The 18,488-nt window shown below is 36.7% G+C and overlaps 1 protein-coding gene across 3 annotated transcripts in view; it reads right to left on the bottom strand.

Moving 5' to 3' along the window:
• The window catches only part of LOC109058986 (CAP-Gly domain-containing linker protein 1-like), a 66,755-nt gene that overhangs the window by 12,974 nt on the left and 35,293 nt on the right, over nt 1-18,488 (bottom strand). Inside the window, exons 2-15 of one of the 3 annotated variants that reach the window (XM_042733207.1) lie at nt 17,857-17,977; nt 14,214-14,382; nt 13,651-14,138; nt 13,444-13,568; nt 12,525-12,726; nt 12,246-12,443; nt 12,046-12,149; nt 11,868-11,928; nt 10,120-10,224; nt 8,894-9,022; nt 8,663-8,779; nt 8,128-8,185; nt 7,579-7,829; nt 6,802-6,864 (exon numbers count right to left, since the gene is read on the bottom strand). In XM_042733207.1, coding sequence (XP_042589141.1) covers nt 6,802-6,864; nt 7,579-7,829; nt 8,128-8,185; nt 8,663-8,779; nt 8,894-9,022; nt 10,120-10,224; nt 11,868-11,928; nt 12,046-12,149; nt 12,246-12,443; nt 12,525-12,726; nt 13,444-13,568; nt 13,651-14,138; nt 14,214-14,301 — 1,989 coding nt within the window. In that variant the 5' untranslated portion in view covers nt 14,302-14,382; nt 17,857-17,977. Of the gene's footprint in view, nt 1-6,801; nt 6,865-7,578; nt 7,830-8,127; nt 8,186-8,662; nt 8,780-8,893; nt 9,023-10,119; nt 10,225-11,867; nt 11,929-12,045; nt 12,150-12,245; nt 12,444-12,524; nt 12,727-13,443; nt 13,569-13,650; nt 14,383-17,856; nt 17,978-18,488 lie in introns of all 3 variants that reach the window. The other 2 variants (XM_042733206.1, XM_042733208.1) reach the window with 2 other exon arrangements.

Raw genomic sequence — 18,488 nt, 5'->3', positions numbered from 1 at the left:
CAAAAATTGTAAAATCAGACACCCCTCCTCAACTAGACACACACTGAAATACTAATTATTTCTGTAGCACAAAAATTGCAAGTTAAATGCTTAAGATTAAAACTAAGAGTTAAGGCCCGTTCACACCAAGAACGATAACTATAAAGATAACTATAAAGATAACGATATTAGCGTCCACACCAGCGAACGATATCTTCTGTTTATTCTAAGCGCACGCTCGTCTGGCGCTTTAAATTCTCGAGCGCGTTACAACAGGATGGATTCTGATTGGCTGTCAAATTTTTTATCGTTCTTCAGCTGGAAAAAAATCGTTTTGAAAGTGATTCCAACGATATCGTTTTTTTTGTATTTATCGTTATAGTTGTGGTGTGGACGCTGCTGTTCTTTAATACTGAAAACGATTTTAACTATATCATCTTTATCGTTATCTTTATAGTTATCGTCCTTGGTGTGAACGGGCCTTTAGAAATTGGAACAAATACATAATCCTAAGCATGAGTAATAATAGTGATGCTTGCTTTAGCAAACACCTGTAAAAGTCATGCGGGAAAAAAAAAACTGTTTAGTACAATCGATGAGAGCAGAGAAGATAAATCACATTTCGGAGTAATGCTTACACAACACATATTTAGAAAAAGCATGTCAGACCATCACATCTGGTGAAGTCAGATTACTGTTCCCACGAGACCCATAATTCAATCCCATCACACCGGTGCTGGCTCACTGTGAGTAACTGGTCTGCATCAGACTGAAGCGTTAATCACACACTTCAGCACAAACGCCCACAACTGGCCGAGCCGATAATTAATATCATCTACATGCCAAGAACCAACATCAATGTTTTATTATGAACCAGCAGAGATTGGCTTGCGCTGATATCTCTGAGTGATTCAGTGTTTACATTCAGAAAGCCTGAGAGATTCTGTGATGATGGAGGAATTACACTGTCATCAAACAACCATTTCATTCACACTCAGACACGTGAAAGCATTCTTCAACTCAATGTCCACAGCTTAACATCTCCATTACTCACAGAAATAACATGCAAAAGATACAGTGAAAGTATTTTCTTTCCTTTTTTGTGCATAAAAAATAAAAATAGTGACAAAAATAGTGATGCATATAGGGACAGCTGAAAATCATTTTTATGATAATTACCAATATCCAACATTATGGCCAATATCAGGAGGAAAACAATGCCACCAAAATTAGAAATGGGGGAAAAACTGCTTTGTAATAAATCCTTTTTATTTGTAATATCTGATATTTTTCTCAAACATTTCTTATAAGTCTTACACATTATTGCCAGGTGGAGAATTTAATTCAAAGCATTGATTTAAACATAAATTTAAATATCTGTTTTATGGTCATACAACTGATTATATAAAAGCATATGTTATTATCATATTGTTATTATTATTTATGATTATAAAAAAGTATTTTTCTCAAATATCTGCAAAATATCAGCCGTAATTTTTTGGGAAAAGCAGTGTTGTTATTGTTAACTAAACATAAAACTAAAATTCTAAAAATGCATCGTTACTTAAACCAGACATAAATATAAATATTAGCTGAAAAACTTAAATACAACTAGAAAAACTAAAAATTAATAAATTATAATACTTATTCAGATGAGAAATTTATTTTAATGTGTTGACTTAATTCAAGTATCCGAGGGTGTTTTATGGTTATAACACTGATTATAAAATCATAAATTTGCTCCTAAAAATAAACTCTAGAAACTTAATAATTAAGTCAATTTCTGACACTGGTCGAAATTCAAAATCAATACATTGGGAGAAAAAACATCATCATCAACAACGAACAGCGCTCATATTAAACCTCCACTTCTAAATGCTTTGAATGCAATCAGGCACCATATATTATCCAGTTTCAATATCATCCTAAACCAGTTCTAATATTTAAAAAAATGCTAACAATCCTGATTACCAACATGGTCACCAATATACAGAATCATGCATCCCTACAAAGTGCACAACAGAAGAGTGATCTTTACCTGGCACAGAGAGCTATAAACGCTGTCTGTGTAGTTCTGTTGGAGCGCTGTCACACATCCATGCTGCTGTGTCTTTCCTGTTTTTTTCCAAACAAATGTGCCCTATCAATAATACATCCCCCTATGGCCCCCTGCAGCTAGAGAGAGGCACGAGCTCTCGCTCCGCTGGCGTTCCAGCACACGCTCACGTTTGCACAAACACACGCGCTCTGAAAAGCATCACACAGGGCAGCTTCATTACGTAAGGAGGGCTAGCCCCGCCCCTCTCGATATGCCCCTGCTGTCCCCGCCCCCTCCTTCTGCTGTTCTCCGTCATCTGCCTGCTCTCATCCTCAATGCTCATTCATCCTGTACTAGCTGTTTCTACATGATGATACTTGTTTGTCATCTCAGAAATGAAATTCCTTGCCTGAGCAAAGCCTCTATTTTCTGTTTATTCTATGAGTAACTATAAAAAACAGATTCAAATGTTTCTGAAGGATCATGTGACACTTAAACCTGGAGTAATGATACAGAAAATTATGATTTGCATTACAGGAAAACAGTAATGTAATGTAATAATATTTTACAACATTAATGTTTTACAACATTAATGTTTTTTAACTGTAGTTTTTGATTAATTAAAATGCAGTCTTGGTGAGCATATGCACAAAAAAAAACTTATATATCTCAAACCTTTGTACAGTTGTGTATTTTTTAAAGCTGCAGCACAGAGACTTCAAACCTTGAATGACACACACACACACACACACACAAGAATGCACCACACACACACACACACACACACACAAAAAAGAATGAAATTCAGCTAAACTAAATTAGATCTGCTAATTTAAAAACCTTAAGGGACATAAGTCCAAAATGAGGTCACAACAGGGTTGTCTTTTTCAATACAGAAACCAAAAATACATTTAAAGGGACAGTTCACCCCCAAAAAAATCTAATTTCAAAACAAAAAATGATAACTTTTGATATGATATCGTTTTAATATAACATCAGGTCATAGTTACAAATAAGTAGTCCATATGACTTGTGTGCTTAAATTCTAAGTTAATTTGATATCTTTGTGTAAGAAATAGAGCACAATTTAAGTAAATCTCCTCTGTCATAACAAACAAAGTTACTGTATGGGCTTCAAAATAGTTGGAATATAGTGCAAAAAGAAGCTTGAGCATTCACCAAAGCTCAGTTTGTGCTCTATGAATCACATGCGTTTAGAACAAACACTCTTAAAAATTAGGTTCCTTATTGGATGGTTGAACGAAAATTAATTTCCAGCTGAATATTTTCAGGTGCATCAACGCATCACAAGCAAACACCCAATATTACCACAGACTGAACCAACAACACCATCTAAACCACTGCAGGACAATCAATATAATATAGATGCTGAATTCGACTGAGAACTGTGCCGGTGCTGGCTCACTGTGAGTAACTGGTCTGCATCAGACTGAAGCGTTAATCACACACTTCAGCACAAACGCCCACAACTGGCCGAGCCGATAATTAATATCATCTACATCCCAAGAACCAACATCAATGTTTTATTATGAACCAGCAGAGATTGGCCTGCGCTGATTATCTCTGAGTGATTCAGTGTTTACATTCAGAAAGCCTGAGAGATTCTGTGATGATGGAGGAATTACACTGTCATCAAAACAACCATTTCATTCACACTCAGACACGTGAAAGCATTCTTCAACTCAATGTCCACAGCTTAACATCTCCATTACTCACCAGAAATAACATGCAAAAGATAGAGTGAAAGTATTTTCTCTTTCCTTTTTTGTGCATAAAAAATAAAAATAGTGACAAAAATAGTGATGCATATAGGGACAGCTGAAAATCATTTTTATGATAATTACCAATATCCAACATTATGGCCAACATCAGGGGGAAAACAATGCCACCAAAATTAGAAATGGGGGAAAAACTGCTTTGTAATAAATCCTTTTTATTTGTAATATCTGATATTTTTCTCAAACATTTCTTACACATTATTGCCAGGTGGAGAATTTAATTCAAAGCATTGATTTAAACATAAATTTAAATATCTGTTTTATGGTCATACAACTGATTATATAAAAGCATATGTTATTATCATATGGTTATTATTATTTATGATTATAAAAAAGTATTTTTCTCAAATATCTGCAAAATATCAGCCGTAATTTTTGGGAAAAGCAGTGTTGTTATTGTTAACTAAACATAAAACTAAAATTCTAAAAATGCATCGTTACTTAAACCAGACATAAATATAAATATTAGCTGAAAAACTTAAATACAACTAGAAAAACTAAAAATTAATAAATTATCATACTTATTCAGATGAGAAATTTATTTTAATGTGTTGACTTAATTCAAGTATCCGAGGGTTGTTTTATGGTTATAACACTGATTATAAAATCATAAAATTTGCTCCTAAAAATAAACTCTAGAAACTTAATAATTAAGTCAATTTCTGACACTGGTCAAAATTCAAATCAATACATTGGGAGAAAAAACATCACCATCAACAACGAACAGCGCTCATATTAAACCTCCACTTCTAAATTCAACAAATACAATCAGGCACCATATATTATCCAGTTTCAATATCATCCTAAACCAGTTCTAATATTTAAAAAAAAATGCTAACAATCCTGATTACCAACATGGTCACCAATATACAGAATCATGCATCCCTACAAAGTGCACAACAGAAGAGTGATCTTTACCTGGCACAGAGAGCTATAAACGCTGTCTGTGTAGTTCTGTTGGAGCGCTGTCACATCCATTGCTGTGTCTTTCCTGTTTTTTCCAAACAAATATGCCCTATCAATAATACATCCCCTATGGCCCCCTGCAGCTAGAGAGAGGCACGAGCTCTCGCTCCGCTGGCGTTCCAGCACACGCTCACGTTTGCACAAACACAGGCTCTGAAAAGCATCACACAGGGCAGCTTCATTACGTAAGGAGGGCTAGCCCCGCCCCTCTCGATATGCCCCTGCTGTCCCCGCCCCCTCCTTCTGCTGTTCTCCGTCATCTGCCTGCTCTCATCCTCAATGCTCATTCATCCTGTACTAGCTGTTTCTACATGATGATACTTGTTTGTCATCTCAGAAATGAAATTCCTTGCCTGAGCAAAGCCTCTATTTTCTGTTTATTCTATGAGTAACTATAAAAACACATTCAAATGTTTCTGAAGGATCATGTGACACTTAAACCTGGAGTAATGATACAGAAAATTATGATTTGCATTACAGGAATACATTACATTTTAAAATAGGTTTCAAAATGTAATAATATTTTACAACATTAATGTTTTTACTGTAGTTTTGATTAATTAAATGCAGTCTTGGTGAGCATATGCACAAAAAAAAAACTTATATATCTCAAACCTTTGTACAGTTGTGTATTTTTTAAAGCTGCAGCACAGAGACTTCAAACCTTGAATGCCACACACACACACACACACACACACACAAAAAGAATGAAATTGAGGCTAAACTAAATTAGATCTGCTAATTTAAAACCTTAAGGGGACAAAAGTCCAAAATGAGGTCACAACAAGGTTGTCTTTTTCAATACAGAAACCAAAAATACATTTAAAGGGACAGTTCACCCAAAAAAATCTCATTTCAAAACAAAAAATGATAACTTTTGAAATAATATCGTTTTAATATAACATCAGGTCATAGTTACAAATAAGTAGTCCATATGACTTGTGTGCTTAAATTCTAAGTAATTTGATATCTTTGTGTAAGAAATAGAGCACAATTTAAGTAAATCTCCTCTGTCATAACAAACAAAGTTACTGTATGGCTTCAAAATAGTTGGAATATAGTGCAAAAAGAAGCTTGAGCATTCACCAAAGCTCAGTTTGTGCTCTATGAATCACATGCGTTTAGAACAACACTCTTAAAAACTAAGGTTCCTTATTGGATGGTTGAACAAAAGTTAATTTCCAGCTGAATATTTTCAGGTGCATCAACGCATCACAAGCAAACACCCAATATTACCACAGACTGAACCAACAACACCATCTAAACCACTGCAGGACAATCAATATAATATAGATGCTGAATTCGACTGAGAACCTGTGATATAAGAAGACCTGTTACTCTTTCACGCAGTCTTACCGTATGTGAAAAGCACAAACCCAGGAGGCAAGTCTCCTCTGATGAGTGCAGGCTGTTGGGATGATTATGTAAGGCCACGTATGAGTGCACAGAACATGCTTTACATGTAGCATGCAGGCAGTCAGATGTAGAGAGGACTCGTGCATGAATTAACAGTGTGTCTGAACCATTATGTCAGTAAAAGTACAGTTACACAGTGAAAAACCTCTGCTTGCCTCTTAAGTAAATGCGTTTATTCAGCTACAAATGCTAAATATGTTTAAATGTTGCTACTGGCATGTTCACATGCATTTTTTATGATGATTACTGATGTCTGCTAAGGTGGCATAATGGCTTAACTAAGGTTGAGTGATTTGAACAAACTCATAACACTAAGTATTAAACCTAACTGTACACCTCTGCTACTGTATGAACACGAATACCTCAAATCATGTGGTCTGTGTAGGAGATCCATTGAGCAACCACCTAGCAACCACCCAGAGCTCCCTAGTAACAACTCATGACATCCTAGCAACACGGAGATGACTTTTGAACTGGTAGACACTAATTCAAATAAATGAATTAGTCACACCCTTCCAAGTCCCTTTAAGACAGCAGATACGACCTTACAGTAACCAGGAGTCACTGTTTATCTTCATGATATGAAGAATAAAGCATATTTACCTCCTCCTGCAACTTCTTGTTCCTCTTTGTCATCTGCTCCAGCTTTTCATCAGACTGTAAACTCTGTTTGAGTGAGAGAAAACCTCTGGTCACTCATGTGCAACAAGCTCAAATATAAACTAACATATAAAAGCTTGGGGTTGGTATAAGATAATTCTTTCAAAGAACTCTCTTCTGCGCACCAAGGCTGCATTTATTTGATCAAAAACCCAGTAAAAACAGTAATATTTTTAAATATTATTACAATTTTTAAAAATTGCTTACTATTTGAATATATTTTAAAATGTAATTAATTACAGTGATGCAAAGCTGAATTTTCAGCATTATTACTCCAGTCTTCAGTGTCACATGATCCTTCAACTAACCTGGCAATATTTTAACATGGCAAAACACCATATTCACAAACCAAAATCTTACTATCATCACTTCAAAAACACTACACATAAACAATCAAAAACACACTACTGGTTAAAAGTTTGGAGTAATTAAGATTTTACTCTCTTCTGTTCACCAAGGCTGCATTTATTTGATCAAAAATACAGTAAAAAAAATGTTTCATTTACATTTAATTTACATTGTAATTTATTCCTGTGATACAAAGCTGAATTTTCAGCATCATTACTCCAGTCTTCAGTGTCACATGATCCTTCAGAAATCATTCTAATAATCTGCAAAACAGCAGGAGCTCTTAATCTTACCCACCCCAAACTTTGGAGCAATAGTGTATAAAACAGCAGGAGCTACTGGGTGCATGCATTACAAATGTCATTCGGTCACCTGGGTTTGGTCTTTGAAGGCTTTCAGTTCCGCCAGCTGCTGTTGCAGCTCAGCACTCCTCTCTGTGATTCTGTTCAGCTCTCCTTCTGCTCGGCCCAACTTCTCCTTCAGCTCCTTCATCTGAAGCTCTCTCTCTTCATCCTTCGCCTGTTCCTGCTGCTGCCGGTCGGCCACATCCCTCTGCATGTCTTCCTTCTCCCTGGACACCTGATCCAGCATCTCTCTCTGCATTTTAATGTTCCTTTCCATTTCTGCCGCAGAACAGAAGTAGTCATAGAGGAGCTCATGTAGCAGTATTTGTGCTAAAATGATCATTTTTGCCAATTTTTTTTACACAAATTGGACTACTGAGCAAGTAAAAGTGTGCCGTTGTGAATTATGGCTCTGCTGGGAATGGCTGGTTTATCTCATCAACATGCAAAAATGACACTGCAAAACTGTTCACATTGGCACAGGTTCAAACGCCAGGGATGCAAATATATAAATGCTCAGATGCTTTATGCAGTTACTAAGCATTTAGGTGCTTTTGAAGAGTCATGTTTTGCTTACCTTGCATGGCTAGTGTTGCTTTATTATTGTCCTCCACTGCTGTGTCAAGTTTCTGGTTCTGAAATCAACATAAAGAATTGGTACAAACAGGTTGACCAAAAAAAAAATAATAAAAAATTCCACCCTTTTATTTACATAGAAATTTTATATAAATGTGCTTTACTTTCATAACTGATAATTAATGCTATATAATTCAAGTACTTGGTGACTTTTATCATTTTGCCATTGCCGCTTCACATAAAGCCTAACCATATCTATTAACCATTGTAAAAATCACTGTAATGTATGGCCTCTCGTTACTTATTGGCTTAAAAGACAAGTATTTGTAATGATATAACACTTAATTTTAGAGAAATGTATGTATCCCCAGACACATCTAAATAATTCAATAACATAAAAAGCAGTTATTAGATCACCATATGGGCTGGAGGGAGGCACAAGTACAGCACAAGACACAGAAACCTTTAAAAACACAGTGCCATTATGTGAAAAAAAATAAAATTATCAGTAAATAATCAGTATTAGTGTTGAATACCAGATCTTGCAGCTGCTGCTGGAGGGATGTTTTCTCCTGTTCAGAGGAGGCAAGTTTCTGCTGGAATATGAGCACTTCCTTCTGTCTGTTTTCCAATTCAAAGTTCAGCTCCTTGATCTATAAGAATGTAGAGAATACAGTGATCAATTCTAATGATGCAAATGTTTCCTGATGTACAATAACATGTCATAATGCATCTTGTTTAGATGGACTCAAGGGGGTTGAATGGACCTTTTTGTCTTGTAATGGAGGTGAGGCTGATCCCGCGGTCTCAGCCCGGAGAGTTCTCAGCTGAAGATGCAAATCAGACACCTCCTTTTCCAGCTCCATGATTCTGGAGCGCTCGGACACCGTGGCCACCTACAGTGGGACACAGGACTTCATCAACCGCTTATAGTGACCAAACCGGGGCAACTGAAGCCATTATACGTAAACTAGATATTTTCTGCATAAGAATCATCTACTATTTTCTCATTAATTTAATTATCTAATCAAATTAGATTCACATTATGGTCATGTGGGAAACAATTTAAGAAAAATCATCATGCCAATAAAAACAAATTTCATTCAAAGGACTTTTTAAAATAAATTAATACTTTTATTTAGTAAGACTGCATTCAAATTGATCAAAGGTGACAGTAAAAAAAAAATCTGATCTGATCTCGCAATTCTGATTTTTTTTTACTTTGACAAGTTTTTTCTCAGAATTTCTTCCAAGCCATAACTATGACTTCTTATCTTCCAATTCTGACTTTTCTTCTCAGAATTGTGAGTTTGTATCTTGCATTTGAGCAAGATACTTGTGTTGAGCATAAATCTAGCAAATTCTGCAGCAAATAGTGGAAATAAGCTTCCATAGTTTGTAATATTGATAATAATAAGAAATGTTTTTTTGGTGGGCAGCAAATATAAATTACATTTTTAAATAGAAAAAAGTTTTTTATATTGTAATAATATTTCACAATATTACTGATTTACTGTATTTTTGATCAAATAAATGCAGCCTCGGTGAGCAGAAGAGATTTCTTTTAAAAACATTTTAAAAATCTTATTGACAAATTTGAACAGTAGTGTAAACCTACAAATATATCTATAAAATGCACTTTACACTTTAAATCATATACATTTTCCCAAATTACATTAGGCTATTGAGAATTGTGATGAACGTGTTTAAATGCTATGTAAAAAACTACATGGACCTAAAAAAAAAGAAAATTGAACTAAAAATATTCTTTATGCAAAACAATTATTCTTCACTTTATTTTGGGATGAAAAACGAAGAAGGATTGCAGAAATGCATCCAGTGGTGCTTACAAAAAAAGAGACCTACCTCAATCCATCATGGAATAAAAAATAATCACTTTCCCAAAATTAGCAAAATCTCTTCCGTGCATGGGGATCTGACATTTACCCCAAGAGAAATCTCTCTCACCCTCCCATCTGACAGATTGATTTACCCTAGTATCCTCTAACTCCCTCTGGAGTTTATCTGCTTTGGTCTTTTCAAAGAGAAGACTCTGTTCGAGCTCCTTAATGTGGGCATGCTCCATTTTGGTCTGCGTCTGTTAGTCGACAGAAGAGGAAAAGAGAGAGACAACACCAACGGCGCGGTCACATGCCAGCCAAAAGCCAAGTACGAAGAGCTTCATGCAGACCTTGACATCATCCTCCTCTATGAATGAGGACAAAGACAGCAGTGACACACAGAGAGCGGCGTGAAGACGGAAGATCGCATAAAAAAAAAATCAAGAGCACAAAGACATTAAACAAATGCGGCTCAAAGAGCAGGCCGATGAAAGAAAGATGGAGGGTGTCAATAATAAAAGAATAAAGGAAGGAATGAAATGTGTAAACGTGATCAAAGATGAAAAAAGAAGAATGCAGTGAATGAATGTACAAAAAAGAGAATAAGGGGAATGAAGCATCAAAGAATCAAAGAGTCAATGCTACAAGAACTAGAAACAGAAGTGATGCACTGTTTATTACTTATAGAAGTAAGTTTCTTCTCTAAAGTGATTTTTGAAGAACCTGATCCTCATGTAATTAACAATTTGATCTTGAGACAAAATTAATGAATGAAAGAATTTATCTATCTATAGTGGTCAATCATTTACAAATACCTTTCTATGAATAAATCACTGAATTATTAAATCTATCAGTCTATCCATCCTTCCATCCACCTGTCTATCTATCTATCTATCTATCAGTGTGGTCATTAGTTTACAAATATCTTTCTATAAAATGAATCAATAAGTCACTCAATCACTGAAGTAATGAATCAATTAATGTATCTATGTCTATCTATAGTTGTGGTCATAAATTCCTTTCTATAAACGAATTACTGATCTCAAGTAAATTACACTGTCAAGGTCTAGAAAAGTATGAAAAGCATCGTCAGAATAGTCCATCTGCCATCAGTGGTAACTGTAACATTATGAAGCGACGAGAATACTTTATGTACGCAAAGTAAACAAAAATAACGACTGTATTCAACAATTTGTCGTCTCTGTGTCTCTCCAAATCAGCGTAGTGCCATTTTGGAGAATATGAGCTGAATGCAGGCAGCGTACGCTCCACATAATCACCAAAACAACACTAATGCGCTGTTTTTGTTCAAATCAAAGCATGAATACATGAGGAAAACGTATCCTTGTGTCGCGGCTGACACAGAAGAGCGTAAGCTGCTTGCGTCCAGCAGATATTCTCCAAAATGGAGCTGCGGTGATGCTGAGAGACACAGAGAAGACGAATTGTTGAAAAAAGCCATTATTTTAGTTTTCCTTACTTACAGAAAGTATTCTTATCGCTTCATAAAATTCAGATTGAACCACTGATGGCAGATGGACTTTTCTGACAATGTCTTTCATACTTATCTGGATCTTGACAGTGTAATTTACTTGGCAGTCTATGGGACAGTCACAAGCCTCCCGGTTTTCATCCAAAATATCTTAAATTGTGTTCCAAAGTGTAATGAAGCTTTTAGAGGTTTGGAACAACATGGGGGTAAGTGATTAATGACAAAATGTTCATTTTGGGGTGTAGTATCCCTTTAAATGTACCTACTTTTCTCCTGTGAATTTGTCTTGCTAAAATATAAGTATAAACATGCATTAACACAGGCTGGTCTGTTAAAGACAGGTTACTGCACTGGTCAGCTCATATCAAGTTTCTTTCATTGTAAACGTGTATGATAGGATCACTTTACCTCAAGGTCACCTTTGGTAATGCAAGCTTCCTCTACACGGAACTGCAGGTCCTCCACTTTTCTGTGGGCCAAAAAGTACACAGTAAGCACTCTAATGTTTCTTCAGATATTAAGAATATTCCATGTTCTTCAGTACCAATCAATTACTATACCAAGTATTTTTAATTCTAAATGTTACCTCTTTTCCTCTTCCAGTTGATTCATCAGCTCCACTTTATCTCTGTCTGCAGTCTCCACGAGTCTCCGCAACTGGTCCAACTTGGCTTCCATCTCCAGAGCATACTTCAAAAACATGCAAAAACAGAGTCTCGTTTATCATCCAAAAAATTATGACTTTCACATATTGATGCCCATAATGATGATAGAATAGCTACTGACCTGTTCCTGGCCCTGTCTGAGCAGCGCCAGCTCTTGCTGCACCTCTCCAGCATGACTTGTGGCTCGTGCCACTTCCGTCCTCTCCATATCCCGCTCGGCCAGGAGCTGCTCGATGTGCTGCTGCTTCTCCTTCAGGGCCTCCTGCAGGGCCGTGGTGCCTGAGATCTTCCGTGCGTACCGAGCTGATGTCTCTGTGAGCTAAGAGATTACTGACAGTTATTATTTCAAAATTTTTTTAAAGAAAAGCATAAAAGGTAAATGAAAGGTGTGGGACTGTACCAGGCCTGCTCGACTGGGTTTGCCTCCAACTGAGGAGGTGACAGAGCTGAGGGAGCTGATGGAGGACGCGCTTGGGCTGTTCTTCAGGGTCGACCTGCGCCTGGAGGATTTGGATTTAGCAGGAGTGGTGGACGGGAATCCAATGCGGGTGACTTTGTGAGTAGGAGCGAACAGTCCATACTTTGGTAGGCACTGGAAATATCTATGGGAGTGAAGCATATAAATATACTGCTACTGCTAAAAAGTCTGGAGTTGGAATGACTTTTAAATGTTTTTGAAAAAAGTCTCTTGTGCTCACCAAGACGTCAAAAATACAAAGATCAAAAATACAGTAAAAACAAGACTATTGTAAATATTATTACACTTTAAAATAAGTGTTCTCTATTTTAATATATTATCATATTTAATATATCTATTCCTGTGTAACATAACAGATATATTTACTATCAGTTCTGATGTGTCTTTGCTGTATAAAAGTAATAATTTTTTTATTTATTTCTTTTTTCCTCAAACTTTTGTATGCCAGTGTATAAGATGTCTGGGGAATAGCTAAGATATTCTTTATCATTTAGCTTACAATAACTTCCCATAAAGACAGTTAGGAGTAACACGAGGTTAAAGCCACCACAAAAAAGCACTAACAACCCATTTTACTTCCATAATGTGAAAAATTTCATAATAAAACTGGATTTCATCCATTTTTTTTCCATTGGAATTGAACATGAAAAGTGAACTTTATGATATATAGCTGAAAAAAGACCCTAGTAATCTCACACATCTCTTCTATAGTTTCAAAGGAGATATCAAGAATATCTTAAAACTCTGGTTAGATTCACCTAGATAAGTAAATGTGTTTTAAAACAGATCATCCTTTTCCCAGGGGTTGATCTTAGGTAATTCTGGCAAATTGTGGCCTTACCTTGCACCAGCCACTGCTCCATCATTCTTGCCAAGAGGCTCGTCCAACTCAACGCCGCACCAATCACCTTTGGCAAAGTCAGTTTCGCCCAGGAAACGCACAACACCTGCCTTGGTTCCACCAACCTGAGAAGTGCAAGCAAAAAGTTCCCGCAAACTTCCCACAATATGCCACTAAGCATGAAGACAGACAGGAGACGGGCCTTACCAGAACACGATCACCCAACTTCATTTCCCGCTGCAACTTCTTGGCCGAATCCGTCTCAGAAAGATTAGATGCAGACTCACTGGTGGCCCTGGTTAGGTTTGTTGAGGTCTTGGTGGTTGCACTAGTGGTTTGAGTGACAGGAACGGGATCTTTGGCAGGGGAGGTGGATGTCTTGTTGGTGGGCGTCTGATTGCCATTGGCCTCACGCTCTGGCACGGGAGTGCGGGACAGTTTGGAGGGCCGAGTAAATATACCTCTCAAGTCCTCACATTGGAAGTAGCGCACTCCGGCCACAGAGCCATCGTTTTTCCCGATGGGCTCGTCTAGAACTATTCCCGCCCATTGGCCCGGTGCAAACTGGGTCCCTCCAATGAACTGCACATAACCCGGTTTATTTCCATTGACCCAAACTCGTTCGCCGACAGAGAAATCTGACGCAGCATCTTGGGCCGTATTAGAGGTTGGGGATGTTACAGCCTTGGCACCAGCTACAATCAGAAAAAAATAAGACCACGTCAGCACTAAATGAGTGTGTTTCTTATGTAACCAAATGGGTGACTCACCTGAGGTGGGGGAGGTTTTGGTTGGCGTCGCAGCTGGTTTACCAATCTTGGTGGGTGGTTTCAGACCACTCGGCTTCCCCGTACTCATTTTCCCTGCTTTATGCACACAAAGGTGCTATTCCTTCAGGGCCTGGATGAATGACAACCCTCCCTGGCCAGATAAGATTCCCTAACAGAAGAAAATAGTGAATACAGAAAACATTTTTAGAATATTCCAGAATACAGTTTTATTGTGTGTAGTTGTTTTATTGTGTGATAAAAACCAAGAACCATGCTATTCATAATAATTGACCCTTTGCAAAAAGCTTGACTGACATGCAATCTGACCAATCATAACGCCAAATCCGCCTTTTTGTCCGACAAACAAATCAGACAGGAGAATCGATTAAATTCAGTGGACTTAAACTGTGTGTATTGATGTCTTTCCGCAGTTTAAATAATTTCTGATGCTCATTCATGTTTATTTGGTGCTTTAAATAAATATGAAAAGACGATCTGTTTATGTGCCGCTTGAACTGAGTCAATACAGTGATCTCTCACGACACATTAAAGAGCAACGAAATGGTATTTATTGTTTGCATTTCTTAAAAATGCCAAAATTATAAATCTAAGACTTTGTTTCATACCAGAAATAACCTGTTGCGTCTTGTGCTCCGCAAAGTTTTTCACATGATGCATGAACATGATGAGTAGTGTGAGACGGCATGGCTTGTCGGACATAGCAATACTAACTAAGGAGGGCGAGTTTTTGCAAAGGGTCAGTTGTGAAGTCATGATGAAACTGAAATAGCAACAGATTTTTATTCTGTACTGTGACATACATTGTAATGATTATCGAAAAAGGCACCGGTTGTTGATCGGATGTTGAGATGTGGGTGTGGCACTCTAGCATGTGCTTGTAGGGGCGGGGTTTAAACAGACATGGGCTGTTTTCAGCCAAGACAAAACGTTTTTTAAACGGAAACGGTGGTGCGTTGAACACTCTGTTCTATTGACGCAAGAGTTGCAACTATGGCAGCTGAGAAGGTTCTTTGTGTTCTTTTTGAAGAATTTTCAGAGACTGATGAAATCGGTATAAATACATGTTTAATACTGCAAAATACGCCCAATGTTACAGTCAATGCCCTTGCCGTCCAGAATAGTGAATAGTGAAGGGATTTGTGGAAACTGTGGTTCCTTTTTATTGAGGATAATTTTATTATTAGGATGAAAAGACAAACATTTTAGGTGAAGGATAATCCACTTCTTACCTCCGAGACTGTGTTATGATCTATACATCATTTATTTTTATTGTGAGTATTAGGCTTATCACTATTGCTGATCACTGTTGTTGTGCTATGATATTGTTATATTTACCATTATGTAATCAGAGGAGCATAGAAAATTATATGAAAGTGTCACTCCACAATACAATAGCAAAATATATAACTATGTATAGTATTTTTATGTTACATTAATCAGTGTCTAGCACACCTTCCTAAGGAAAGGATATGGACCACAAGACATTGCAATTACTAAATTATATTTAGACGGACTTAATAAAGTTCCAGATCTATACTTGTGCTCTTATTATTTCAGTTATTTTACCTTTAATGTAAATAAATATGTGCAAATAATATTCTTGCTCTTGTGAATTTATTTTGATGTTAATTACATTGTGCGAGCTGTCTCTTTAAAGGGTCACGAAATCCCAGACTACTTTTTCAGAGATTTTAGCAGAGGTGTTTGTGTTATAAATCATAGAAGACAATGTTAGCATACGATCATTTTAACTGTTGGAGAAAACTGGTTCATTTTAAGCTTTTTTGCTCTATTTTCATCTTCCGGTTTAAAATCTACATTGTGTTGACATCACAATTTGTGACATGGCAATGGACTATAGTACATTGATGATGCGTCGGTGTCTATTAAATTATTCATGAGACTGTGTGTTCTTATGCTATGAGAAGACGCTTCGCTTAATTATACCCAACAGCATGTGTTGATTTGCTATGACAGACGTTTCAGACAGTGAGATGACATTGCGCACATTAACTGAGAGAAACATTCATGGATTGAAGAAGTGTGTGTTTGAACAATGCGTTCATATATATGTTTTCGATGCAGAGTGCAAATGGCTGTGCATTTATTTGTGTTTTTAACTGGATGGGAGCGAAATGAAACCATCTGAACGCGAAGCTGTGTGTGTTGTCTGTCTCCCCTCTTCCCCCTCCTCCGCGCACCACACTTTCATGACCCTTTTTTTACCAGTGGTTTATACAAAAGAAAACCCATATAAAACCCACTTGCACACCTTCTGATAGGGCTGACATTTTTGACACACCCACCAAACAAGAGAAAACCTATCTCAAACCCCGTTGCACACCGTTTCCAGGAAACACGTCGTTCAACCCGGAAACCATTGCAAAACGTTGCTCAACGGTTTGAGCTTGAACGTGCCCCTGATTTCTTAAGTGCATCATAGAGCAATTAATATGAAAACAACTTAAATTACAAGGTTAGAAATGTACAAATGAAACATGCACAAATCAATTGTTCACAATAATATCTATAACACACATTTAGAAAATAGATATGGTGAATTTTCATTGCATGCCCACTTTACAACTATTTGTAACTTTAATGTACACAGCTTTCAGTGTTGGCCACTTTCAGTTGTTTTAGTGTACAAAACAGTCCGTTCTGCTGCTACAAACTGGTATTTGTTATCATATGGTTTTAATTATTGTAACCAGATACAAACTAGACTGTTGCGCAAACCGTTATTCATCCATGTTGGTATTCCACAGCAGCTACTGAATCAGAAGTCCGGCACATTCACAGGAAATAGCTTACTTCCGCCATAAAGTAGAGGAGGGTGTGTTGGTATGGCTTTGGCTTTGACACAAAACATGGTACTAAATCATTATGTTTCTGCATGGTGAAAACATTACTGTGGCAGTACTGTTGCATGGTGTTACCATGGCATTTCTGTTAGTGACTGCTGAAGGAATAATGCATATTTATTATGATGATTTACATTCTAAATGACGTCACTATGGTAGTTTGGTGGGAACTGCTGTTACCATGGTAACCAAGGCTATTTGCGTCTTCAGCCAAAGACCGTTAATCCTAAATACAAAATTCTATTTTAAAATTTAAATTGTATTCTAAATACAATTATAACATAATTGTTTACTTTATCCATTAACAATAAATCAGAGGTTACTCCTTTTATTTTAAGAGAGAGTAAATATAGTTACCTGTACTTTTGGTTCTGGTTATTATTTAAATATTAAAAATAAGAAGAAGACGCTTAAATGTAATCAACGATTTCAGTCAATTTGTACTGGTATGTTAACATGACTAAATATTGTTATTGTTTATATTTAGCGAGCTAAGGATAACTAGCCAAACGATTCCTTATAAAACAAATATCACAACTATCCACGAATTTCACGGTGTATTCCTTAAAATAAATATCAAAATGTCTGTTTTCGGTCAGTAATTCGGTGTATTTGTGTTTCTACGTGGCTGCGACTTCACATCATAACAAACTGTCTGCTAGCCGACATTAGCCAGAGGAGCTAAATCCTCTAAATACAACACAGATGAGCTCAATGCAGTGGGCTTTAGAGAAAACAAAGGGATGATATTCTCTTACCTGGACCGTTTTAATGTGTAGCATTCCTCCGTGGTGAAGGGGAATGAGGGATGTCGTGTTTGTCTGGATGATCTCACACTAGTGATGATGATGATGATGGGTGAGGCAGTTCAACACAAAGCTGCACCCAAACACATTCATTACAGTGACTTTTGACATGACATCTGAATAATGTAAATTAGCAAGTTCTACAACAATTAAAATGGGGTGGCATCAAAGAAAGTTGGGGGAAAAAAGAGGTTTTATGAAATGATGCATGGGACTTTTGTTGTTTGATTGTAAAACAATTGTCTTTCAGGCAATTGCAATGTCTCTAGAGGGAGAAGCAGACAATTAGCGTAATTTTGAGACTGAATTATTTCATAAATTTTCATCTATAGTAATGTTAACACAGACATATCTTTGGATTGAATTGTTGTGAATGTGAGTGACGGCCACTAGTGGTCAAATCTGAAAAAAATGGAAATCAGTAAATTGTTATAAGTTTTGCATTGTTGTGTTCTTTTATGTATAGTGAATGAATTAATTAATTACTGAATTTTCATTAAAGTTGAGAGACCGGAATAAATGTCGCATTTTTACTTTTCTAACTACAAGGGAGCTCACAGTGATTAAATATCGCAAATCAATCC

The sequence above is a fragment of the Cyprinus carpio genome, chromosome B10 (assembly GCF_018340385.1).
Source record: "Cyprinus carpio isolate SPL01 chromosome B10, ASM1834038v1, whole genome shotgun sequence".
In the NCBI taxonomy this organism is placed as follows: Eukaryota; Metazoa; Chordata; class Actinopteri; order Cypriniformes; family Cyprinidae; genus Cyprinus; species Cyprinus carpio.
The sequence above is the reverse complement of the archived record's forward strand: the minus strand, read 5'-3'. Positions and strand labels throughout refer to the sequence as shown.